This window comes from Grus americana, chromosome 1 (assembly GCF_028858705.1).
Source record: "Grus americana isolate bGruAme1 chromosome 1, bGruAme1.mat, whole genome shotgun sequence".
NCBI classification, from domain to species: domain Eukaryota; kingdom Metazoa; phylum Chordata; class Aves; order Gruiformes; family Gruidae; genus Grus; species Grus americana.
In genome coordinates this window covers 8,763,525-8,790,377 of record NC_072852.1, presented here as the reverse complement: position 1 = coordinate 8,790,377, position 26,853 = coordinate 8,763,525, and the positions used below count along the sequence as shown (strand labels likewise).

At 42.2% G+C, this 26,853-nt stretch overlaps 1 protein-coding gene across 4 annotated transcripts in view; it reads left to right on the top strand.

The window, feature by feature from the left end:
- Positions 1 to 26,853, top strand: part of GRM3 (glutamate metabotropic receptor 3) — a 113,319-nt gene that overhangs the window by 65,366 nt on the left and 21,100 nt on the right. For all 4 annotated transcript variants that reach the window (XM_054812045.1, XM_054812035.1, XM_054812030.1 and 1 more), the window contains one exon: positions 7,752 to 8,607. In XM_054812045.1, coding sequence (XP_054668020.1) covers positions 7,752 to 8,607 — 856 coding nt within the window. The remainder of the gene's footprint in view (positions 1 to 7,751; positions 8,608 to 26,853) is intronic.

Here is a 26,853-nt window from a genome sequence, read left to right as displayed (position 1 = left end):
ACCTCCAATTTCCTTCTTCCAAAGATAAACCATCTTCCAACCAATGAATCTTAACACCAGCTTGTGACTTCCATAACCACTGAAAATAGTGCAAAATCCTTACAAGAACTACATGCAAAAAAAAAAAATATAATCCCCATAACATATGGGGCTCTGTCCCCCTGTGCATGGACCCAATGGGGATACAGGCAGGAGACACGTGCGGGGGGCTGCAGGGCTTCATCGTGGACCACAGAGCACGTATACCATTTGTGCTGTGCTTGTAGAGGAGCTTTGCATTCAACTGTGCAACAACAGCCTCTGGTGATTTTGTCTTTGTAAAATTAAACCAGATCCTTATTAAAAGATCTGTTCTTCGAGCCGGGCCATCTATCGCTAGCATTTAAGCTACACATGCACTTGATGATTTCCTGGTGCCTCCTTTAAATTCTTTCCCTTTTTCATCTCTGTTCTTTCTCTCCCTCCGCTACCTCTCAGCTGGATTCTTGCTGGGTTTTCCTCTTTTTGTTTCTATTCCACACTCAGAAACTGAACAGCCACTAGGTTGAGATTTTCAAAGTGCCCAAACAGCACTGGACGTGTCTTTCCTAGAGATTTCAAAGAAATGTGCATACCTCCCTCTGGCTGGCTTCTTTGAAAATCCCAAGGTAACTGATTCCTTTGCAGGTTTTTTTTGTTTAGGATTTTCTATTTTTTTTTTTCCCCACTGTGAGCATTTTCTCCTTTTGCCAAAGGGAGATGATATGATTTTACAGGGATGGGTAAATAATCCGTGAGATCACAGGTAAGAAGGAAGGAGCCCTACCGTGTTACAAGTGGGAAAGGATGTAACTGCAAGAGAAAGTGGCCAAGAATAGGAACTAGTTAGGGACATCTTGACATCACCCATGCTCATTCTGTCCCTTCTGACTAGGACTTATGCAGCAGTTAATGAATCTCAAATAACCACATTTATCAATGACAGCTCTTTTAACTCCAGAAGCTATTTCATGCTTTTGGAATCATCAACCCCAGCTGTAGTCCCTTTTCTCATAATGGGTAAATGTGACATAAGTCACTCACTGTCAGGTTTATCAAGTGTCAGAAGAGTCACACTCCTCGTGTGTAAAGCAAGATCTTCTGCACAGGTGTCTTCTCAGTGTGCCGACTTAGTGCTTAGCTTACTTCACTTCAACAGTTAATGCTGTACGGAGAGAGTGCATATGTGACAGCTCGCTGTGCTATCCCCTGCAGGAAAAAAAAAGAAAAAAGATTTCCAAACAATTCTTCTCTCAGAATACAACATTTTTCTTCTCAGTTTATTTTTGATTACACAGGACACACATATAAAAAGAAATTCCTGGGTCCTCCGCCGAAATCCTATATGTTATTCTGACAGTATTCCCTATTCCTGATGTGCATTTCACAGATGAAATTATTTCACTGTTCAAACACTGCTTCTCCGGATGTGACAGCTATTGAGTCTGCTGCAAATATTTAGCTATATTTTTCCAGCTTCATTGCCAAAATTTTCAGGAGAAGAGCAAGGCTAAAAACAATGTTGTCTTCTCCCTCCCCCTGCTAACAAAAACTCCCAGACATTTTTATTTGTTTAGTAATTAATTGTTTTTTCCTGAGTTACCTTTTGGAAGGAATTTATTTAAGGAACACTCACCAACTAGTAAACAGCCCTCTTAATACCAAAGAGAGAGAAAGTTGATGAAACTACTGCTTCGGTCCTGCAATATGTCAGATTACACAGGAGTACTAGCCAGGCTGGGACTCCTAAATAACTTCACTGCTTCTGGCTTAGTTCCTCGCAATGACCTTTAACAAGTGAAAGGGCTGGGATGTCGGCATGGCCGATGCATTCCTGGGGTTAGAGCTTGATGTCCAGCAGAATCCAAAGGGGAATTTTTTGTTGCAGGTGGTGACGTAGCCCCTGTGTAGAGACTGTCTTCCCTATATTATTATAATACCCCAGACATGACACCCACAGTTTTAAAAAGGGGAATGGAGAGAAGACATTCCAGGCTGATAGAGGTATTTCAACTCTGGAACCAGTAAGGAACTTAAGCTCCTAATTTCCCTTTGAAAACAAATCAGAGTTTGGAGTGAAGCGTTTACTTTGATCTGAGCAGCTGCATTTACATTACCGACGTCTCCCCCTCCCAAATACTCCCAAACCACGTGAGTATGTCAGAAGTGCCCAAACTGAGTCACACTGGGTCATCCTGTCCCCAAGGTAAGAGCTGTGCCTTTGAGCCTACTGAATCCCAAGAGGACAGGGAAACTTATGGCGGAGCCTGTCTCTTCAGTATTGCTCGTATTTACTGCCAACGATGCAATCTGGCAGCACTGCAGACTCTGAGCATCCTGGGCTGTTCCTACAGAAACATACCCAGTAGATACATAGAAATTATTATTTCCCTTTATTCTATTATCATTGGACTACATCTGGAATACTATGCCCAGCTTTGGGTCCTCAAATAAAAGAAAGATTAAAAAAATACAGGGATACACACCCTACAAGAAAATATTGAAGGAAGCGGGTGAGTTTAACCTGGAGAAGATAAGATTTGATGGGAACCTAATATCAGCTTTTCAGTTGGTTCTCAAGAAGACAGAGCTAAGGTCTTTACTGAGACACATGACAAGGAGATGGAAGAAAATGTTTATAAATTGAAAGAAAGGAAGTTCTAATTTGACATAAGATGTACAAGCCAGGAGCTGGGAGCATGGGAAGGGTGTACAGGCCAGTGTGGGCAGATCACTAGAGACAGGTACCTCATTTATTCTTTACATTAGGTTTATGCTCACCACTTATCACACACCCACACTCCAGCCCATTCAGAACCAATGTTTCTTTCCTGCCTTTCTAAAATGAAGCTTTCTGCCAAAATTTTGGTAAAATATTTTTAGATTTATGAAAAAAATAAAAATTAAAGTAAGAAAATAAATTTTTAATTGGAGGAAATGCTTTAGCTGTAGTTTGACCTACAGCTGCCCAATAATAAAAATCCCACATTGTAGATTACCATAATTTAGGAACCAGATACAACATACACTGGCAGAAGCACACATTTCTTCAAAACAAAAGTTCAGCTCCTGGGTTATAGCAACGATCCAGACAGTAGGAAATCCTTGGGACATGTTTTTGCCATGGTCCTGCTGTGGGAATCTGGACAAGCAACTTACCCTCATGAATAGAAAGAGTCTTTCAGGTAACGAAAGGCAGCAACTGAATTTTCCTTACGACAGATTGCAGTTCAGAAAGACAGGGATTGCTCCAGTTCCTCAATAGAGACAAACCTCAGCCCCATTCTGCTCTGCAGCCGAATTTACTGTCTGTTCAAAACAGCCACAGGAGCTCTTGCCTGTCTCAGAGGAGCTCTGTGAAATTAGATTCATTAAGCCGTGTTAAGTGCCATGAGATTCTCGCATGGTAAAATTTTAGAAGTGCAGAGAGCACTGTCATCTAACAAGGGGCCTCCTCTGTCCAACAAATGTGTCATACACACTTGTGTATTGTGTTGAAGAAACCCTATCTGTTCTAACACTTTTGAGATTTGTTTTTTTCTAAAGTGTTTTCTGTGCTCCCTAGCTCTGTAGACATTCAGGCAACCCATGTAACAGCCTCTGGGCTGCTAAGTAGGGAATTTGTAACCAAAAACATCAGAATAAATCCTACTGCCAGCAAAGAAAGTCCTACAGAAGATATGCAAAAAGCTTGATGGGATTCAGTAAATCCATATATGAGTTTCTGAGACATATAGTTGTTACCAACCTGAGCCCACCTATCATCAGGACTCTTTAATGGCCAGAAATGTAGAATCATAGAATTATAGAATCACAGAATGGTTTGGGTTGGAAGGTCCTTTAAAGCTCATCTAGTCCAACCCCCCTGCCATGGGCAGAGACATCTTTAACTAGATCAGGTTGCTCAGAGCCCCGTCCAACCTGGCCTTGAACACTTCCAGGGATGGGGCATCCACCACCTCTCTGGGCAACCTGTGCCAGTGTTTCACCACCCTCATCATAAAAAATTTCTTCCTTATATCTTTATACTCGGAAACCAGATTCACATGTTTGATAGCTGTCCTTAATTCACTGCTTCTTGCAAGAAGTTATTAGGAAGCCATTTTCAGTGTCATAAACCAGAGTGGCAATCTCCCACAAGTATTTGTACTGTCCCTGATGTACAGAGAAGTAGAAGTGACAGATGTGGCTGCAACGCTGTGAGAGGGACATCAGTCTCCTCTGGCACCGCTCTGGCCACTCCATTTGCAGGGTTTGCTGGTACAGCCTGCCCCTACGGAGGGACGTGGCTCACACTGGACTTTCTGTCATGCTTATGTTGGGCAGCTCCTTATGAATCACTCACCGTCCTAGGAGCTGGGTGAGAGCCAGGTTTGCTTGGGAAGTGGTCACTTTAGCACAGGACAGTGGCTACACTAATAAACCTGGCAGTGTGAGGGCAAATAAAGGTTTCCCATGACACTGGAAGTAAAGGTTTCCCATCATGCAGCAAGCTGTGCAAAGTGATTGTTTTAGGGTTGCAGCAAAGAACATCCAGATTTATTTCCAAAGGTGCTAAGCATCTGCAAAACCCACTGGTTTTGACAGAAGAAAAAAAAAAAACAAAACAGGCTGCTACTGCTATTTAAGTGCCAACATATGGATTTCAGGCTCTAATTGCATGCACCGTGGCTTGATTAAATTGCTGCCTGGAGCTTTGCCAAAATAGATTATTTCACTTAGCAAAAGCTGGATCTACACTGCAATTCTGAAGCTGTAGCACACATCCCGAAGCAGCATGGAGCTGCGGTGTAGGTATGCCTCAGGTGGTTCAATCTCGGTGCACATAACTGGTTCACATTGCACTGTCCTCTACTACACTGAGCCACTGCAGAATAGACATAACCTGTTAGCCGTGCCTTTCTCTTGTAGCTCATTTTATCAGGATCCGATTTTCAGAATCAGATGTTCAGATCAGCATGGAAATGTCTAGAAAATGGGTCTGTTCTGAAACTGGCTGCATCAGCTAAGAGCCTGAGACCTGAGCTCTTTTGAAAAATTAGTCCCTAAAATCAAGATGTTAGAATATTGCAGAAAATCCCCAATGTCAGAATTTCCAGATGAGTGTCCTGATCTGAATTAATAACAGATACAACTTCACTGAGCTCCACGATCAGTCACAGTTCTTGGGGATGATTGGGTCACTATGCTCTATGATTAATCAGACTTTCTTAAATTCGTTAATTTTTGGCCTATGAAAAACCTACCATCTGGACAGCTTTGCAGTGAACAGTGTTAGAGCAAACAGCATTGCCACAGGAAAACTTTCTTCTCCCTGTGGCACAGGAAGCAGAATTGCAGGCAGTTTGCAGGGACCTTAGAAGTATAGTGACCTCCGAGGCTCAGGGCCCCCTTGTGAAATGAAGGTGTAGTTCTGTTTCCCTGCATATGGATACTTTTGTTGCTTAGACTAAAAGAAAAAAAAAAAAAAAAAACAAAAACCAACACCCAAAAGCAATAGAAAAGCTGCTATATTTGTTAGGAATATCCTTCTGTGAGCTGAAGGCTTGACTACACACTGAGTAGTACTGCTTTAGCTAGAAAACTTACTTCTTTTTTAGACAATTTGGGAGGGGGGAGAATGCAGAATGATGTGTGTGCATCTCCTTATTGTGGTTTAGTTCAAATAAAATAATTCCTGCTAGAATAAACTGAGACAAAAATAGCAATTCCAGCCCACACAGTTCTGCAAGAAATGTTCTGGAATAGCTAAACCGAGGACATTCTTATTATCAAATCAAAGTGCTCTTTTTGAGTGAGGATATGTGAACCAAACATATATGTGGGTATGTGGGCACGTAATCAAAAGTTATAAAATCACAGAGGTTTAACAATGCTCAAAGTATCCATTGCACCTTGGTGACAAAACAAGCCTTTCAGCCCACCCCATTGCTTTAAAGCTGTTCATTTAAATCACCGCAATGGAAAATAAATCCCACATTTCCAGTGCAAGGCAGTTTAAAGCACGTTACCACCTGGCAGGGTGGTTAAGGACACATCAGCTGTTTCCTGAGGGACAGTAACTTGTTCAGCCACAGCACTTCCCAGCCCAATGCCCGCACCCACTGGCAAAACCGCAGGGTGTAGGCCGAAGCTCCCTGTCAGGACACTCCTTCCAGGCAGTGTAGAAGAGGCTTTATTTTGGTTTAAACTAAAATAAACTACTGTGAGTGGTTTATTTTATAGAGACATGTTTCAGCTCCCCAGATACAGGCACCTAGAGACCTGAGATGTCAGGGCATCCCACCTGCTCTTCCCTGGTGCCCCAGAAGGACAGCAGGACATGGGTCTCCTGAAGTCCCCTGTTTCAGGAGGCCCATGTGGTTGTGAAAGGCACTGTGCACGTACGGCTAGGCAGCAGTCTGGTCCGGACAAGAGATTACACCAGTTAGCAGTGGGAGACGAGCCACAGAGAGGCACTCGTCCAGTGTCTGCATTAAAGACAGAATCTAAATTTATAAAATCCCAAGAGATAACGGTTGTTGAAAAGCAATAAAATTCTTTTGGCTATTTTTACCAGTCTATTGACATCTGAGCCTTTAAAATTTGCCTTGTTCCACAATTTTTTTCGAAACAGTCCTTTGCGTTTGAATTCTCACAGATGTAGTCTGTGGTCAGAGAAACGTTTGGGGGAAATGTGAAAAATTAATTGATTGGGCAATTTTTAATAAGTTTCCCTTAGGAATCTCAGGTACACTATTGCTTTTCTGATGGTTTTGTCAGGCTGTAATCAAAATCAGCTTTAAATTTAATTAACAGGACACAACTTCCACTCACCAAGAGCAGAAGTCCAAAGTCTTCCCTTTGTCATTTAAGAAGCAATCATAGGAAAAAAAATTGCATAAGCTTTCTTCATTTCTTTCCAGGTGTTATCAGGAGCTACACTTCTATGAGAGTAACAGGGTAGATTTGGGAATATTTAAGCAAGGGACATAGCAACATATGAAAAAAACCCCACAAACCCCAGGACTTTAGACAACATAAATCACAGAAGAAGGGCAATTAGAGAGTATTAGAAGTTTTTATTATTTATGAAAAACTGTAGGTCAACATGACATTGTGCAGCACTTGAGGAGTACTAACATGCAACACATGGCATCTCAGGAGGACTGCAGTCAAAACAGTTCAGAAAAAAGCGTTTGAAAGGGTAAAGGTAGGAGAGATGGAAACTCAGAGCTTGAACAAGTGGGGTCAGAAAGTTATGTGACAGGCCTGTACATGTACATCTGTGATATTTGCATAAAAGAGAAATTCATCTCTTATTAGTGCACTTGGTTATCAAATACAATGAGTCTTGGAGAAGATGAATCACACTATGAGCAGGAAAGGCAAGCCAGTCCCCAGACCCTAGCAAGGAGCACAGGCTGAGACTGAAGTATATTGTCCATTTGTGTCAAATTCTCTGTTGGTTTAAACAGACTCAGTTTGACAGAAATAAAAGGTCCATCACAGTCCCAATAGGGGACTGGGAATTCTTCTGGGAATTAACTGGGCAGCAGAACAGCTATTCTGCATATGGACAGTGCACTGCTATCGCTGGAGTATGTTATCAACATCCTCTATCAACACCCTTAATCTGTGATTGTCAGAACATCTTCTGTTAAAAAAATATGGTTATGCCTTTCCCTAGATTTTTCTATTCAGCTTTATAAATACCACCCTTTAAAAATCTGTGTTCTCCTCTTTCTCTCTAGGTGGCAAATTTGCTCAGACTCTTCCAGATCCCCCAGATAAGCTATGCCTCCACCAGTGCCAAGCTGAGCGACAAATCGCGCTATGACTATTTTGCGCGGACAGTGCCCCCTGACTTCTACCAAGCAAAAGCGATGGCTGAAATCTTACGGTACTTCAACTGGACTTATGTGTCAACAGTTGCTTCAGAAGGAGACTATGGGGAGACAGGGATCGAAGCCTTTGAGCAGGAAGCTCGCCTCCGCAACATCTGCATCGCCACCTCCGAGAAAGTGGGCAGGTCCAACATCAGGAAGTCCTACGATGGCGTGATCAGAGAGCTGCTCCAGAAACCCAACGCCAGAGTGGTGGTGCTCTTCATGAGAGGTGATGACTCTCGGGAACTCATTGCAGCTGCCAACCGCTTCAACGTTTCCTTTACCTGGATTGCCAGTGATGGATGGGGAGCACAAGAGAGTATTGTCAAGGGCAATGAGCACATAGCTTCTGGGGCAATAACCTTGGAACTTGCTTCCCATCCAGTTAAAGAGTTTGACAGGTATTTCCAAAGCCTCAGCCCCTACAATAACAGACGCAATCCCTGGTTCAAGGACTTCTGGGAGCAAAAATTCCAGTGTAATCTCCAGAACCGAAAACCACATAAAAAGGCTTGTGACAAGCACTTCACCATCAACAGTTCCAACTACGAGCAAGAATCCAAGATCATGTTTGTTGTGAATGCCGTGTATGCAATGGCCCATGCCTTGCATAAAATGCAGCGGACTCTGTGTCCAAACACCACCAAACTCTGTGATGCCATGAAGCATCTGGATGGAAGGAAGCTGTACAAAGATTATCTCCTGAAAGTAAACTTTACAGGTAATAACTTCTTTTTTGGTACATACAGAATGTCACTGTAATTAATGAAATCTTCATCAGTCACAGTAAAAGCCAGATGAATTCCCAGTAGCACCTATTATCAAAGTTCAGACCAGGGTGGTACCCAGGCAAGGCCACTCCTGACACAGGAAGGGAGAAAGATGGAGAGGGACAGGGAGCATGGTGAAACCCTAAAAAAAACCAAGCTTGATGCTCCTCCTGTTTCCAGCAGAAGGAAGAGGTTGAGGTGGCAACAGCTGGTCTTGGAAACGTTACCTACTTCCACACACCAACTTCCATTTCATTCACAGCCAGTTTGGCTTCATCTGGGCATGTCTGGAGGCCAATGGTCATTTCACCACCTGCTACACTAGGCAACCGCCTGCTATGTCGCTGCCAAAACTTGGCCTTCTCTTCCTCATTTTTTTTAATGAATTCACATAATGGCTGGAACCTGGTCAATGGCTAATGTCCTTGCAATAGTAAAACAATAATTCCTGCTATACAACCAGATCAGTATAGAATATTTAAATACATGGGATAGTGCCATTACCTATGTTACAGATCTTTAGGCTTGATGACAAAGTATAAAAAGCTAGATTAAACATGTGCAGGAGGCTTGTGCAGAGAGACTGGATGATCTGTCTATGATATAAGCAAACTTCATGGGGACTGGCTGTGCAGCACATAACATCTCTGTGTTTTTGCCATCACATTAGACTTAGCTTAGGTTTGTTATTACACCATAGCAAAGCTAAAGAGATCTACAGAGGAAACAAGTAAAGTGTAGAGCATCATATCTTTTTGTTGTTACATGTCTAACTTTCTTCTGAAACATCTAGGTTGAGCTTGCATTTCTATGTATTATTAAACTGCTATTCTCAGCTGACCGAGTTGATAGTAAGGAAACATCATGCTGTGCTTTGTCTAAGAACTAGCTCCAAGAGGAACTGAAGGATGAATGCGAGTCTGATACAACATGCTCAGTCCCAAGAGACCCTAAATAATGGCATACCATGACTAGCACTGGAAACTATGTGAAACTGTCTGATTGGAGCATGAACTTTTCCCTCCTTTAGAGGTCTTCTCAGCTCTTGATTCAGACCACCTCTAGATACTGCCAACCACATCCCTAGTGCTTCTCTCAGTCTCGGTGGGGTATGGCTGGTGTAGCCAAGTACTCCATTTTCTTGGGAACTTGTAGGCATACCTCCTAGCACATGCTGCAGAACTCCTTAGGATCCCGGTCTCCCAGTGTTGTTCTAGCTGACTAGCTGACTTGTTCAGAGCACATCAGGGATTCCTGCAGACCACATGCCTGGATTTCTTTACCATGGAAATCAAGAAGGGGTGGATGGGACTGGTCAGTTGCTGCATCTTAATTCATCTCTCAGGAGGACCCAGGATCTTGGACATGCTCTAGTAATATAGATTCAGTCACAAAGAAAAAGTAATATGAGAGCATATGGAAGTTGAGATGCTTCAAAACCCTCATCTGAGTGCTGCATGCAATGCAGCTGAAGCTGTATGTCTGGCCTGAGCAACATGACACTTGCGTGCATCATGTCGTTTGGTCTCCTCCTAAAAACTGCTGCATCAGTAAGCATAGTCACATACCATGACATGTACAGATGCACAGACAGCATATACATATCATATGTCATACTGTAATTGCATTTGATTTATTTATTAATTTCACAAGCAGCACAAGACAGAATGAAACGACCTTTTAGTCTTTAGAGCTACGGAAAATAAGAACCGTCATTTCTCCTCCCTCTCCACACAGCACTTAATACATTGAAATTATTTTCTTGTTTGCCTACGCTTATTCTCAGAGATACTTGAATGTCTTCAAATTGTTGAAATCAAATGGTTTTAGGAGCACAGCACTTCACAGAAGCTGGGTCCTGGCATACTGATCACAAGGGATGGCAGTGATGTGCAATGTGCTTCTGCCCCTGTCAGGGAGACACTTCAGGACAGTAACAACCTACCCAAATGAGTAAGCACTTCAATAACTTAAACTTCAATTATTTTTAAACTTTTTCTGATACTCCAGGTATTTTTATGGGCTTAAAGGTATACACTCGTAATAGAGTCCAGCTTTTGTCTGTCACTAAACAATCTTGGTTCCAGCACATGACTCCTAATTGTTTTTCTATGGTGCAGAGATTTTTCAAGCACCTAAGCATTTTCCCACTCAGCATTTAGACATAACATCAAAATAACCACAACTTTCTTTGACCAAAACTCCAGAAAAAGTTTCATTTAGATACAGTTAGAAAAAATCATTTTCATTTTGACTGAAATATCTTTTATACTTTTTATGAGTTGGAAGTTGAAGCTGTTCAAGCTAAAAAAAGCCAACAAAGCCTGTCATTTTGCAATTTTGAAAACAGAAGGCTCTTTTTTGAACGAAATTAATTTGTTTTAAAATCAAAATGGAAATCTTTGAAACTCTGAAAAGCTTTAGTTTCAGTTAATTTTCATTTCCATTTTAAAAGATTAAAAAACCTGTCGAGTTCTTCTCCAATGGCTTTGTTCCATATATACTGCTACTAGCTTACAGCATGATTAGCTCATCTCCTGTTTCTTTGTTATCAGTTCTTCCATTATAGTGCGAATTCATGTTTTAATGTCAGTGATTTTTGAAAGCAGATGAGTGATTTTTATGTGGTGAGAGAATCAGCAAATCTACCATGGCTTCTTCCTTTCAGAAAGGTGTGAAATTTTAATACATGCAAGTCTTGTCATTGATTTCCATGGGACCAAGCATTCGCCTTTGCTCTTTTCTGGTTGAAGAAAGTCTCTGGGTGTGTTGTTAATACAATTTCAGGACCCTGCTGCATGGTACATTTGATACTCTCATGTTTCCAGCTCCAAATCTGAGAACATATCTGCAGTGCAGAGAGAAGTTGCTGTGGAAGCTACCAGCCCATCAGGTACACTGCAATCAAGTCAGATTGGGAATTATTTTTCCTCTTTAGCCTAGGTAGTTATCCACATCCAAAAGGAATCATGCAAGAAATAGAACAACAGCGATAACCATGTTCACACACACAAAAACAGCTATTTAAGCAATGCCTCCTCTGCTGAGGAAAGGCAGAGGTACAAATAGATGAGCCCTGCATGCATAAACCTGCAGCTTGCCATGAAAAAAACATCTGACAAATGGCCCTGAATGTATTCTCACAGCTTCCAGGAACAGGTGATGGTGCATTTCAAACATACCAGTCTGAGTGAATGATAGGGTGCATTTATATGACTGGTGTGGGACTGTGCAATTTTAGACATTTACCCTACGCACTTGAATTAGTTTTGGTTAGTCTCTGATTACAGTTAATGGAGGGGATCAGCACTTACAGACATGTTCAGCCCACATGAGGTAGCCCACGTGAGATAAGATTTGCCCCGTGCTATTGACTACAGCTGAAGCATAGAGCAACCAGGATTTTCACTTGCCATTTAGCTGAAAGCCTGAAGTGGGACTCTCGGGCACAGCAATAATGGGATCTGTAGGGAAAGACTCAGGCACCAGCTAACAGCAGGGTTGGAGTAGAGGACTGGTCAGGATTTGTGCACTGTCATGCTGCCACTGCTACTGACATCCTGTGTGACAGATATTTCATTAATATCTCTGGGGTCCTACTTATTTCTCCTTTTTCATTAAATTGAAATAACTCCATAGAACTGCGGTGTGGCACGAAGGCAGGGTGCAATTTCATTCCTTATTGTCTGTGAGATTCACCGAGCACATAATTTTCTGGCAAGTCAGTAAGATGTATATGACAAACACCGTGATATCCTGAATCTTTTCAGTAACAAAAGAGATGCCTATGCCTGATTCCCACTTCCAGCAGCAGGATCTGAGAATGCAAAGCCTGGCCCCTAGATAAACACACTCACTCCATCTCAGCGCTTGTTTGGCCTTTCAAAGAGATATAGGCTGGTTCACCTTCTTGATCTTCTCATCCTCTGTCTTCCTTCCTGAGGGCACAAGTGCAGCACTTGATGTTCTGAATCATGATGCTCTTCTGCTATAAAGAGATGCTGGTTCAAGAGGCTGTTAGCTTGAATTGCCAGAACAACAAAGACAGACTGGTGAAGAGGGCTTTAAACAAAAGTTGCCAGGGGAGGGGAACTTCAATCCATCCCACTCCTACCAGTTTGATGCCAGTGCCAGCAATAGATGCCCAGAGCCTGAACAAGGATCACAGGTCATCAGAAGAGCACCTGCAGTGCAGCACAAAGGAATTCCAGCCACTCCAGCCAGTCAGTCAGCTTCATCAGGGGCCCAACTTAAATGCTTCTGTGCAAACACACGTAGCATGGGCAATAAACAAGAGGAGTTGGACCCATGCACACACCTGCATGGCTGTGATCTTATTGGCATCACAGAGATGTGGTGTGATGGCTCCTATAACTGGAGTGTTGGAATGGAAGGATACATGCTCTTTAGGAAGGACAGGCAGAGCAGACGAGGACGGGGGTGTTGCCCTCTATGTCAGTGACCAGCTGGAGTGCGTGGAGCTCCGCCTGGGGATGGATGAGGACCAGACTGAGAATTTATGAGTCAGGATTAAAGGGAGGGCAGGGACAGGTGACATCATAGCAGGGGTCTGCTACAGGCCACCCAACCAGGAAGACTGAGCAGATGAGGCCATCTATAGACAGATAGGAGCAGCCTCACGTTCACAAGCCCTGATCCTCATGGAAGGCTGCAACCACCCTGATGTCTATTGAAGCAACACAGGAGGGCATAAGCAGTCCCGGAGGTTCCTGGAATGTGTTGATGATAACTTCATTCTCTAAGTGATAGAGGAGCCAACAAGGAGAGGTGCCATGCAAGACCTTGTTCTCACCAACAAGGAGGGGCTGGTGAAGAATGTGAAGCTCAAGGGCAGCCTTGGCTGCAGTGACCATGAAATGGTGGAGTTCAAGATCCTCAGGGCGGCGAGGAGGGCGCACGGCAAGCTCACTACCCTGGACTTCAGGAGAGCAGACTTTGGCCTCTTCCGGGACCTGCTTGGTTGAGTACCATAAGACAAAGCCCTGGAAGGAAGAGGGGCCCAAGATAGCAGGTTAGTATTCAAGGATCACCTCCTCCAAGCTCAGGAGCGATGCATCCCAACAAAGAGGAAGTCAGGCAAAAACACCAGGAGGCCTGCCTGGATGAACAAGGAGCTCCTGGACAAACTCAAACACAAAAAGGAATCCTACAGGGGGTGGAAGCAAGGGCAGGTAGCCTGGGAGGAATATAGAGAAACTGCCCAAGCATCCAGGGATTGCATTAGGAAAACTAAAGCCCTGACAGGATTAAATCTGGCCAGGGACATCTAGAAAAACTTTATAGGTATGTCAGTGATAAAAGGAAGACTAGGGAAAATATGGGCCCTTTATGGAAGGAAACTGGAGACCTGGTTACCCCGGCTATGATGGCTGAGGTACTCAATGACTTTTTTGCCTCAGTCTTCACTGGCAAGTGCTCCAGCCACACCGCCCAAGTCTTAGAAGACAAAGATAGGGACTGGGAGAATGAAGAACCCAGTGTAGGAGAAGATCAGGTTCAAGACCATCTAAGGAACCTGAAGGTGCACAAGTCCATGGGACCTGATGAGATGCATTGGACAACACCAAGCTGTGTGGTGTTGTTGACATGCTGGAGGGATGCCATCCAGAGGGACCTTGACAGACTTGAGAGGTGGGTCCCTGTGATCCACATGAAGTTCAACAAGGCCAAGTGCACATGTGTCGGAGCAATCCCAAGCACAACTACAGGCTAGGTGGGGAATGGATTGAGAACAGCCCTCAGGGGAAGGACTGGGGGTGTTGGTGGATCATAAGCTCAGCATGAGTCAGCAATGTATGCTCGCAGCCCAGAAAGTCAACTGTGTCCTGGGCTGCATCACAAGAAGCGTGACCAGTAGGTCAAGGGAGGGGATTCTCCCCCTATACTCCACTCTCGTGTGACCCCACCTGGAGTAATGTGTCCAACTCTGTGTTCCCCAGTACAAGAAAGACGTTGAGCTGTTGGAGCAAGTCCAGAGGAGGGCCATGAAGATGATCAGAGGGCTGGAGCACCTCTCCTATGAAGTGTCCAAGGCCAGTCTGGAAGGGGCTTTGGGCAACCTGATCTAGTGGAGGGTGTCCCTGCCCATGGCAGGGGGTGTTGGAACTAGATGATCTTTGAGGTGCCTTCCAACCCAAACCATTCTATGATTCTGTGATTCTATGATTCTGATTCTATGCTGAACAAAAGTAAAGGGCTCCATGGAAGACCACACAGAATAATCTCAATTTCTCCCCAGCACCCAGCCAAATGGTGGAGGGCACCATGTGGAGGTAACTCTCAGGAGGGCCATGAATCCCACGATGATCCCCAACACGAGGCAGAGCTTCACATAGCCAGAAGCCTCCCTACCTCAGAGGGATGGAGGGGCCAGTGGTGCAACCAGCTTGACTAACTTTTAGCTTCTTTATGCCACCAGGATGACACAGAAAAGAAGTGTTATTTCCCACAGTGCTATTACAAGCCTCACAACATTTGATATGTTCCAGGACAGTGAACGTTAGCACAGGCAGTGTGAAAGGGGAGTCTGTAATTAAAAATTTTAGCCAGCACATATGTTGACAGTACTTGGTGTCTTTTCCTACCCCTTTCTTTCTCCATGGCTACCAGAGTCACCGTCATGTCCCTCCCTCTATTATGTGCAGAAATACAGCTCTTCTACAGCAAAGCCTTTATCATCTAGTATAATGAGCAAAATCCTCTCTTGTGGCTAACCAGAATGACTACTCCAAAAGAGAAAAGCGTTGTAAGTCAGGTCTGATTGGTCCCCTTTCATCCACTGGACTTTATGACAAAACTTTTATTCCTGCCTGGTCCTAAGTTTCTGTGTGATTTATTTTCTCTTTTCTTCCTCCACACTCTGCCCCAGTCAACACTCAAATAATGTGACGCAGAAACGCAAACTCACTTTCTTATTTACTCTTGAACAGTGGTGACTTCCATGGTGGGAACATTCATAGATCATTTCCATCATAACTGTTCCGCCTAAGTAGGAAAGAACTTAAAAGTCATGGTCTGCAACAGACAGATGTCACCTCACTACTGAGCATAGCAGTATTGCACGTTCCCTGCTCTGAGATTTGTCCATAAATATTTCCTTTCAAAAGCCCACTTCAAAGCCCAGTGTCCTGCCAGGCTTGCATGGAGCACAGACCAACAAATGATGCATCTGCTATCACTAGCAGATTACAGATGCAGAAACTTCAAAGGCCAGGTATAAATTTACAGCAGGGAGTACCTGTCAGTAAATGTGCAGTCTAAAGCTAGAGCTCATATCTCAGGCTCTGCAGCAGATGGCCCTGCTACTCTCTCATCGCACCCAAAGAGCTCCTGCTCATCAGGTCAGATCCTCTTCGTCTCCAGCACTCAGACAGTCAGCTGTAAGGTCCTCCTGGCCTTCCTTCTGATGTTCATTTATAAAATAAACCAGACCACCACTTTCAGCTGAAGGTAAAACGTTCATAGGCAGAAGCCATCTAATACCTTGTTAATCATAAAAGCTTTAGAAGTGTAATTCATGATGGATTTGTGACCAATAAAACCAAGGAAAACATAGAGTGAATTCCCCAAGATATTCATTAAAAATATACATGAAAAAGATGCCTAGGATTTATAGGAAAAATTACTGCCTTTTCCTGGGACCACAAATGAGTCATAACATCTAAAACCTTGAAAGCAGCTAAGGAACACTTAGCACACTTGAAACTTGCTGTTTCAGAGCAGAGGAAGAGTTGAACCTGTACAGTATTTTCCATATTTCTCTTTTTATTAGAGTTACGTTGGTGTATATACACACACAGAGCTCTCGCGAGATTTTGATAGCCTGGTTTTCCTGATGACCTCCTCTACTTTCTCGTTCCTCCAGCTGCCTCTTTGCAGACCTGGGTGCTGATGGGGATCTGCAGTTCCTTTCCTTTGGGTAACTTTACCCCTCCAAGAGGTTCCTGGGCAGAAATCTCTGTTTAGTCCTTCCTGAAGCTTTTAATATGTGTATATATTAATATATTTATGTACTTTGTTTATATACATGCATATTTTCATACATATATATTTAATTGTGTATAATATAGATTCGTAATGTATAGAATCATAAACTTAAAGAATAAATCAGGTTAGAAGGGCCCTTAGGAAGTCTCTAGTCCGACCTTCTGCAGAAAGCAGGGTCAGCTGTGCAATCAGACCAAGTTGCTCAGGGCTTTATAGATGTAAAGTGACTGAAATTAAAATACTATGGAACTTTTTCATTGTCTAGTTTAGGTTTGAGGTATCACAATGGCAAACAATCCAACCTGCACCCTGGATGCACTGTGTGTCACACACTGCACCATGTATACTGGATACTTCACCTGGCAGCAGACCACAGATATCGTCATCTCTAGGGCACAACGTCCAAATAAAATTTTCATTAAAACTTCTCTTGCCATGATGGCAGATCAGTGACCTACCTGTTAATGGTGTCTGAGACCATCCTAACCTTTTCATGCTTTCATTTGGTACTAATTAACAGTAATTAGCCTGAGTGAGCAGGAGCAGAGGTTGAATTGTGTTCTCACCTCTTGAGATGAGCTCCAGCAGCAGAGGCCAAGGTGTGCTGGACCATTGCTTCCCATCTAACTCAGGAGCAAGGTACTTCTGCCTGCTGCCACCACTGCCACCACTGCCTGCTGCCACCACTCTTCTGCCTGGCCTGGGCGCTGAGCTCCCACAGACAAAAAGGTGGGAAACGCAGCATTAGCAGGACACAGAGCAGCAACAAGTTTTCTTCATACTCCTTTAGGAAGATTTTGGAAGTATGTTGCATTTGGCCTTTACCCAGCTGGGTGCCATTCTTGGAAAGTCTGCAGAAACCACAGGTCAGCAATGGCCCAAAAATTGTTATAGCAGCATATTTAGGTGAAGGTGCTTTCACATCCCTAAAACAGCAAATAGCTCTCCATCTCAGTTTCCTCTGCTTGAATATTTATACAACCCACCCCTTCAGCTGAGCTATGAAAACTGAACATAAAGTTATATAGTCTGTGCCTTGTATGTAATTTACAGTCAGCTCCTTTTGTCATATTAATAATGTAGCCTTTAGGCAACTTATAAATCTCTAGATTGTGCGGTGCCCGTGCGGGTGTGTAAATGAGGATGAGATTAGACACCCAGTGTTTATGGAGAAACACATGGCTGAAAAACTGAGCAATGATTTTCTTTCAGATCACATATTTGATAGACAGAAGGCTCAGTAACCTAATTTCTCTAAATCACAGATTTCTGTGTTTGCCTGCTGCTTGTTTTATAATAGTTATAATTTCATCTTTTGTTTCACTGGCAAATGCCATGTGAATCCCAAACACCAAGGGTCTGTGCAGTCACAGTGCTTGGAGGAGCCCGAAGAGTTGTACAGCCTTTTCATCTCCCAACCGTGCACTTTCACTTTTCCAATCCCCCTGGTCTTTACAATAGGGGGACAACTCAGGACATACCATGGGATTATATTCTTATTCTTCCTGCAGATTTACCTGTGAGAGACAGCCACACATAAGTGAAAAGATGTCAGGTCTCCTTCTTTCTCCTTGTGACCTGGAAGGACAAGATATCATGTGAGAAAGGAGTTCAGGGTTCCTTCCCCTTACATTTTAGCACCTACTTTGGCTCTGAAAAGCCAATGGGAGGAGCAGATTCTTCTTTATTACCTACTATGGAAGAGCACTTTAGCACTTCCAGAACTAATCTCAGTTAGTCTCACTTGCATGCTGAGGTGCTGTTTCAGGGGCTGAAAAGGCAGAGGCTGTGCTCAGAACATGGCCACAGCAGTGTTAATGAGGATGAGGACAAGGACATGAGAAGGAGATTGCATAGGGACACAACAGGACAGTGTGACACATTGGGAAAATAAATTATTCCTCTTTTGAGGAATCCAGGTGTGTCCTGGACTTCCAGTGAGTCACCGAGAAAATTAGTCTTTTCCAAAGGTGAAGAAACCTACAGAAAGTCACAAACCCTGACGTCTAATCCCTACGATAACTAAATGTTATGTTATTTTTACCAAACCTCTATTTTTGTTGGCAGCTAATAATTATAGTAGAAAGGCAGAACTGAAAGTATAAGCTGTAGAAAAGTATCTTTTCTCCTGCAATAACCTTAATATCGCTGCGTTCCTGGAAGACATGTTTGCTTCACCCAGTAGAGCACAGTGCAAAGATATTCCCAGGCTAACACTGACTACACACGAACTGGTACCAAACCAGTATAAGCTGCATTACCGTGACACTAACGTTCAGCCCAGCCTGGTGCTGCAATCTAGACATGGCTCTTGGCCTGAATCCTACATCATTTCCACGTAGCGTATTTCCAGGCAAACCTGTCACAAGCTGACTGCTGTACTTGTACTTATTACACTGCAGCCCAGATGAGCATGTGAATCTGTTTCAGCTTTCTGCAAAGCCTGAACTATTCCCTTCAAGCTTGTCTTGCCCATTTCTGACTCCCAGTGCAGAAAAAAGCAGCTCAGTGATACAGTCGTGTTTCTCTATCTAAAATGGAGAAAGGAACTCAACCCAGCCTTAAAACATTCCTTGTGTAAATTTTTACACTAACACACATATTTCCCCTGTGTAAATGGTCTCATGAATCAAAAGCAGTACTTAGGGCAAAAGTTTCAGAGGAATGACTAAGAGGATTTCCTACCACAAATTTACCTTTCTTATTCATGCAAGTGTTAGTGAGGACATTTATTTAAAAAAATTACTCAGGCCAGTAGATCACACCTACCTTCCAAAAGAGAATTCAAAAAGCAATCAGCTCTGCACTTTCATGGAGCAGAAACTCCTTTTATGTATGAGTACTCTTCACCAACTGACCTTCTACACAATTCCCATCAACTGCAAACAGACAAATGTGTTGAACGATGACTTTCTCTCATTTCCCCATCTGTTAGACCCACGTTTCTAAACACCTCTAAAAGCATCTCAGAGAACGTCTGCTTCGGCATCACTGCAATATTTATGGCTATTTTCTTAGCAGATACAGAATGTAATGTAAAAAGATATTTCATTGCTGTTATCTGGGTGAGTCACTTCCTTTTGTTTCCTTCTTCCTGCCATGAAAGTGTATTATGTCTGAGGATCTAACAAGTGAATACAAAGAATACTAAAATTCTTCAAGGCAGGAGGAATATAACACACATATTCATGCAAGGGCTATCACAAGCAGAGAAACTTCTAACAAAAATGTCCACAAAATCCTAGCTGTGGCATGGCTCACGCACAGGAGCCTTGAACAAAGTCTTCATACAGAACGTATGTGCTACGGAAATCCCATGCAACTCTGTAGCTGAGAGTGTATGGACTTTCAGGGTGGACTGTGATTTGTAATGGCTGCATCTGACACTGCTTTGACTGCGTGAAGCAGTATCAACCACACTGTCATATGGGAAGTTTGGATCAGAAAACGCACACACAAAGCTGTGCGTGCACACACACACACACACAAAAGCACTCACTGTTCTTTAAAATTCAAATTAATTTAACCCAATTCTACAGTAAAAGATAATACTTGTTGTATCATTGTTGAGTTTGCACTGGCAAAAAGTGAACAGCAAATCAAAAAGCAGCAATCTTTTACTGCCAAAGGGAGGTAGAACCTCCTGGTGTTTAGGTAGCAGCACGGATGAGTTGCAGCATCCGTAACCAGGGGACACGCCCAGAGTGATTTTTCTCTCAGTTTTCCCTTTGTTCCTTTTCTTGCAAAGGCTGTTACTGTCCTCATAGCTTCCTGTTATCTCTTTTGTCTTTCTACCGTATGTAGGATGTACGGTATATGCTGTATATGTGCTCCTCTTTCTATTGATTATGCCCTAAAAGCAATCCCCTCATGTTGCTAAGGCTGAATTTCTGTAGTGATCAGTAGCTGTTGTGTTTGTGTGTAGCTCTGAAGCCTCAAGCATCTTCCTGTGCTTCTGCTACAGAACTCTTCTGCTCTCTTCCTGTGGAAACAGTTTCTTTATCTTTAACAGTAGGTCTTGAAATTGCTACAAAACACTAGAAAATGCTTGATCATATGCAGAAGTGTATGGGGTGGGTTCGTTGACTCTTCTAGTCTAAGCAGCAATGACATAGCTGCCCGTAACAGCAGAAGTTTGTGCTCTTGTGATCTCTTCCCTTGCCATAAATAACTAGACACCATGTGCCCTATAAATAAATTTTACCTATAGTTTCTCAAAAAGTAGATTTTTTTTTCCATGACATTTATCTGTGGCCCTGATGGATGGAGCAGCTGATCACTGCTCCAAGATCTTGATGCTAGCTCAGTAGTGGAGATTGGCCCACTGTGCAAGTGCAGATCTCCACCAGACAGTGGCAAATAAGACACAGTATGAAGCTGCTACTGGGAACTGACAAAAACGTACATTCCTCTGTTACATTTGCACATCTATTTGAACAAATAGCTAATGGCTATTTGAATAAATAGCTGATGGCTAAGTAATGGTCCAGTAACTGAAAGAATAAAAAATGCCCATCTTTAAAGGTTCTTTAGAGAGGAAAGTATCTCAAGTCAGATGAAGGTTTGAGGCAGTGCTGTTAATGTCCTTTCTAGATCTCTGAAACACTTTATCAGTCTAAGCCTACCAATGTGTCTCTGCTTCCACTATTAAACAGGCAAATAAATCAACATTTTCGTTTTACATTTTCCCCTGAGGTCCAGTGATTGTTGTTGCCGTTGCTGAACTGATTCAGTGGAGCAAAACATTAGCAAAAATGATTCTGTGCTCTCAGCTTTATCTTTTCTTCCTGAGAGCAGAAGAATTTGCAAGTATTAATAGAACATGCAGCTTGCATGTTGTAGGATAACGCACACCAATGAACACTGATGATGTCGGGAAAGGTGACATGCTACATTTGTAGCTAGTGTGTGATATTCATGAATCACCTTAAAAGCCAGGAGTTCTTACGCTTTATCTCACTATCTTTTAACTGAAGTTCATTGTTGCAGGTAGCCCACTTTCACCACTAGATTGGCTGACTCAGTATTTGGTCATTCATGAGATAGATAGACTCTATACTGACTTGAACTGTCATTTTAGTAGATGTGTATTTCTAGTCATCACATCATTACATGGAAATGAGTAAAAAGAAAATCAAGGCTCAAACCTCTACAAAGGGAAATGAATCACATATTGAATGCATGTGGTAGGCCTTACCGAAAGCATTACTTTGATGATTTCTCCATCAGTGGCCAAAATTCAACTCAGCCAGCTTTCATATCTTCCTTGACACAACTCATTTTGTAGTCTAATAAGTGGAGAACTATTGATGGAAGAAGAAGCCCACCTTCCTGATGCCAACTCAGTTTAGCCAGAGCCCACATTTGGAGGAGTCTATTTCTCTCCACTGAGTATAGGAGCTCTGTAAGAAAACTACACTCCCAATGTAGACACCCTAATTACGTTTAGGATAAAGAAATATAAGCCACTTTTTTCATGCACTTATTACATTCTCAGAGAAAACTGAATCTTACACCATAAGATGAGTGAAACATTTACGTTTCCAGCTGAACTCCAAGCCTTCTTTGTCTTCCACCAACATTAGGTCAGATGTGCCAAATCCTATAACTGAGCTGCATAACATGTCTGAGCATTAAAGTTCCTATGTGTGTTTCACCGTAGTGTTGTTTCTTTGTTACAGCTCTGAAGCATCCTACAACTGCTTTTCTCCACAAAGGTTCAATAAATTTGAGCTTCAGTTAATTCAGAAAGATGGTCTCCTTAGAATTCACTACTTATGGTTTCATTTTGCTACTGGAAATACAATTTCATTTTGCAAATTACCTCATTATTAGCAATTTGTGGGGTGATTGCTGAGAGTTTTCAGTAGCTGCGTAACAAAAATAATAGCGTAGAGTCATCAGGTTTGTAGGAAGAGGCAATACCTTTATTAGACTACCCACATATCTGGAAAAAAACAGAGAAGCTTTTGGCACAACATCTCTTTGCTGTGTCTTGTCTTGCATCTTGATCAGACTTTGTGTTTCTAAACTATATACTTTTAAGGAAATGATCAAAAAGCTCTCCGCAATCACCCTGCAAATGGATAGTAATGAGGCTGTTTGCAAAGTGAAATTGTGTTTCTAGCAGGAAATAAAAAACTGATATACTGAACTCTAAGCAGAGCTTAGCTCCAAATAATTGAAGGTCGAATTTATTGAGCAATTTTTCTGATAACCTAATGAAGTGACCTTGTGCCTGAAAGCTTGTGCACTTCTTCCTTCTACAGACTGCTCTAATCAAAAATACTGCCTTTCTTATGAGCTTGAAATTTCTTGAATCTTAGACCATCATCACAGCTATAGTATTACTACTACTAAATAATAGTATTGCATTATAAGTAATTAAATCTATGTCAGTCCACCTGATTTGGGAGTGTCTTCATATCAGGTCAATTAGGAAATAACAGCCAGAGGGTCTATTTCAAGGTTCATTTGGTTCTGATCTCTAAGGGCAAACTATCTAACTAAATTATTCAGAGCACTGTCTGGAAACACCTCTCTAATCCTCAAGTCCCCACAGAGGAAAGAATGCTTTAACCAACTTCCTTTAATATCTTAATAACTGAATCTATTCATATTTCCTTCAGGCTGACAAAAAGGACAAAAAAAATATTATTAGGTATTCAACACTTCCTTAACCGTCAGCTACTATATGCGATCTGGGAGTGGAATTAGCACATCATGGAATGGTGCCTTTAAAAAGAGAAAGGTTCATGCCTTTGTGAAAGTCCCTAACTTAGTCCACAAGTGAATTTTAGCAAAATTAAAACACACCTTCAACCTCCTTCAGCTGCACCCCAGAGTTATTGAGAAGAGAGAGGTAAGACACAGCACCAGTTCCTAGAGCTGAGGTTAAACAAGAATGTCCCTCACCCAGAAGTCCAAATTGGACACAGGGAACTCATAACCCCAGGAGTGGCAGAAAGTCCCAAACAAAATCTCAAGCTCTGAAAGCAATTTTATTGTTCAGCAACTGGCAGATAGCTCACCAGCAAACTCATTTTTTTTCTCAGACCAGAACATTTCAAGAGATACCAAAGGCCAGTCCAGAACTTAGACTTCCAGCTCCCAGGCTTTTGTGTTACCACTCAAACAGTGACTATAATTCTACATAATGGGATTGGGTTCCCCTTGCTTCTGTTTACAAAATAACTAGTTGGCCTGAGGGAGGAGTTAGGCAGTTTAAAGTCATGGTTTAATTTCCTTTGTAATTGCAAGTTGATTACTAGTATAAATTACCTTGCATGTATTTTGCCTCTTCTGCCAGCCATTTCCTAAAGTGGATAATTTTAAATTAAAAGAATAATATCAATCAAAAGGCATTGCTATGTTGGAATCTCACAAATCATTCATACCGATGTTCAATCCAGCAGACTCATTGAAAAAAGAAAAACACCTTGGATGCTTTTCCATAAATGCTTGATTTATTTTAAAGTTGGATTAATGCAACCTTAACCAAAAAACTTCAAGAAATTTTCTTAATTTCAGGGGATATGGTTTGTATTTTTAAGGAGAAATATAATGACTGCAAAACATTTACACGCTTTCTGCTTTCCATGTCTCAAACTCCAAATCCTTTAAGAAATCAGAAATTCCTTTTTTTAATTCCGTAGATTTCCTTAAAAATATAAGGGTGGTTTCATAATTTCCTTGGTGAGGGTTTGTACCTTAACATCTAGTTCATTCTCCCCAAGTCCTAAAGACCACACATATGCCCAAGGGCCACACGAGCAAGAGGACAACAGACACCGGAAAATGTAACACATTATGCTCGAGGCAAACGTTTTGCAGGAAAGGTAGCTAGGGAGTTCTGCGTTCAGCCAGGCTGAGGAGAATGACAAGCTGAATGAATCTCTCATCTTTTGGACCATTTTTAGTTTATTCTGCCACTGTTCACGTTACTTGTTTCCTGGGCTGTTCTTTCTGATAGCCTCCGCAGCAGCCACAGCGGCACGTGCAGACAGCTTGCAAGAGACACCCCTTTGCAGGTACCTTGCAGAGCGCTTGTACAAGTTGCTGCCGCTTGGCTCTCCAGCTGTGAGCCTTTCTGTTCCAACTATCTGGGTGATATCCATCTCACCTAACTTCAGATACCTACCTACCTGCAGATGTATCTTCGCTAGTCACTGTCATTGTGGTCAGCAGAAAAAAAACAGGTACAGTTCAGCAGAGCTATCCTAGGTATCTAGTCTAAAGTGAACCTTAGAAATACCCATTCTCTTCTGTAGGACAGGAGCATGGGATAACTAACTGATGTGCAGATACCTGTGCGATAGATCTTTACAGATAGACCCGGGGAAACATTTCTGTCGCTGACTACTGCAAATGCTGTGGGGGTCTACGACATATGTTAAAATTCCCTACAATAAGTGAGTTTCTAATCTGGGAGAGAAACTGTAGAGCTGAATGGAAAATCTATAGCCATAGGTAAGAAAATTACATTTGTAGAAGACTAATCGGTCTCCTTCATTTCTTGAATGAGAAGCAGCAATATTGCATATGACCCAAACACATCCAGAAACCATGGTGCAGAGGTTAAAAGTGACTACTTGTCTCTGTGAAAACTGATATTTTAAGCCCATTCATTATTTATTAATTGTGGAGAGGTACAATCTAGTCACACTTCACTGTGAGCTTTCCCTACACTAACTTTTAAATTGACAAATTTCAATGTCTTTTCTGTCGATCAGGTGTGAAACCAGCTGTGTTATGCTGAGACAGAAACAAGAGTGGGTGCATCAGGTCTCCATTACCTGGTCTGAATGTTCAGCCAAGCAGAAACAAGCTATTTTGACCTCAACAAACCATATCTAGCTAAAAATCAAAGAAAATGAAAAGATATATGCATTCTCAGGGTCCTTTGTGATACTTTTCAAGATAAGGCATCATACATGCAGATGAGCCCATTGGACAAACACGCCATATCCTGTTGTTGTATTATTATCAAAGCTGTTCCTTACAGTGCTTTAATAAGGCATTGCCCGGGATATTTAACAGGAAGGACTAAGGGGCATTAAAAAAGCTGTATTTTTTCCGTTACATAAAAAAATGTCTTGTTTTTCAGTCTCAACTCAGAAGTTCAGAGTTTTTGCAGCACCATCTAGTGAGACTAAGGAGGTTTCACTCAACTATGCAGAAACTCCAGCCTCTTCCCTCTTTACACTTGCATTTCTTTTTAATCATTATCTCCTTATAGTCTATTGGCTGAAAGTCTTCGGGGCCAACAAGGTGTTGAAGAAGGTGCCTGTGGTGCACACAATAGTCCTTTTTACATTTCTTTCTGAACCGCATGAAATCCCACAGCTTTGCAAACTGCTGAGCTGAAAAACTGCAGAGCTTTCATCAAGCCTTGTTATTAATGAATTGCCTCCTAGCTAGTGAGCTGTGCCTCTGATCCGTACCTTGTTTTGAAAGAATACACTCTGCAAGCAAAGAACAGATGCATGTTTTATTGGATATGAAGGCTGTTCTCAGATGTAGGCATACCTGTCATCATTCCTACCAGGAAGTGTTACTGATGGTATTTTCTATAAGACATCTATACACTCAGCTCTGCGTCAGACGCATGCAAGAGACTGTATGCAAAATATCCTTCCTGGCCCAAAGATGTTGCTGGCAAACAAAATTCGGTCTGATTCCAAGCCAGTTAAGATGACACTCCTCTTTTCCTAGGCTGCTCTGTCTTTTCAAAGTTTCCCTGTGCCTAATTAGGATTAAAACTGCTTTGTTTTCTTCATCTACTCATCCCTGGTTAAAAAATCCTGGAGTACTTTCACCCAACTGAGCTAATGTGCAGAATCAGAAGCATTTCAAAAAAGATTTCCTATACCACCTCTTAAAATAAAGTTTCTGACCAATAAGAAAATAAATCCCCCCTTCAGAACTTTTTTCTGAATTCTTTCATGTCACCAAGGGCTGTACATCACTGAACCAAAACCAATAAAGATTTCCAAATGAAAACAACTCATCTGCTTCTAACAGCACATAAGCACATATTACCAAGTTATGCGATTGTTGGAAAAGATGATCCCACTGTAGGAAGATGGAAACAAAATGCCATAATTCACTACATAAAAGCTATGATGTTATTTTATGTCCTTATCTATATCTGCTGCTAAAATAGTCATAAAACTGCACAGTCTTTCCTC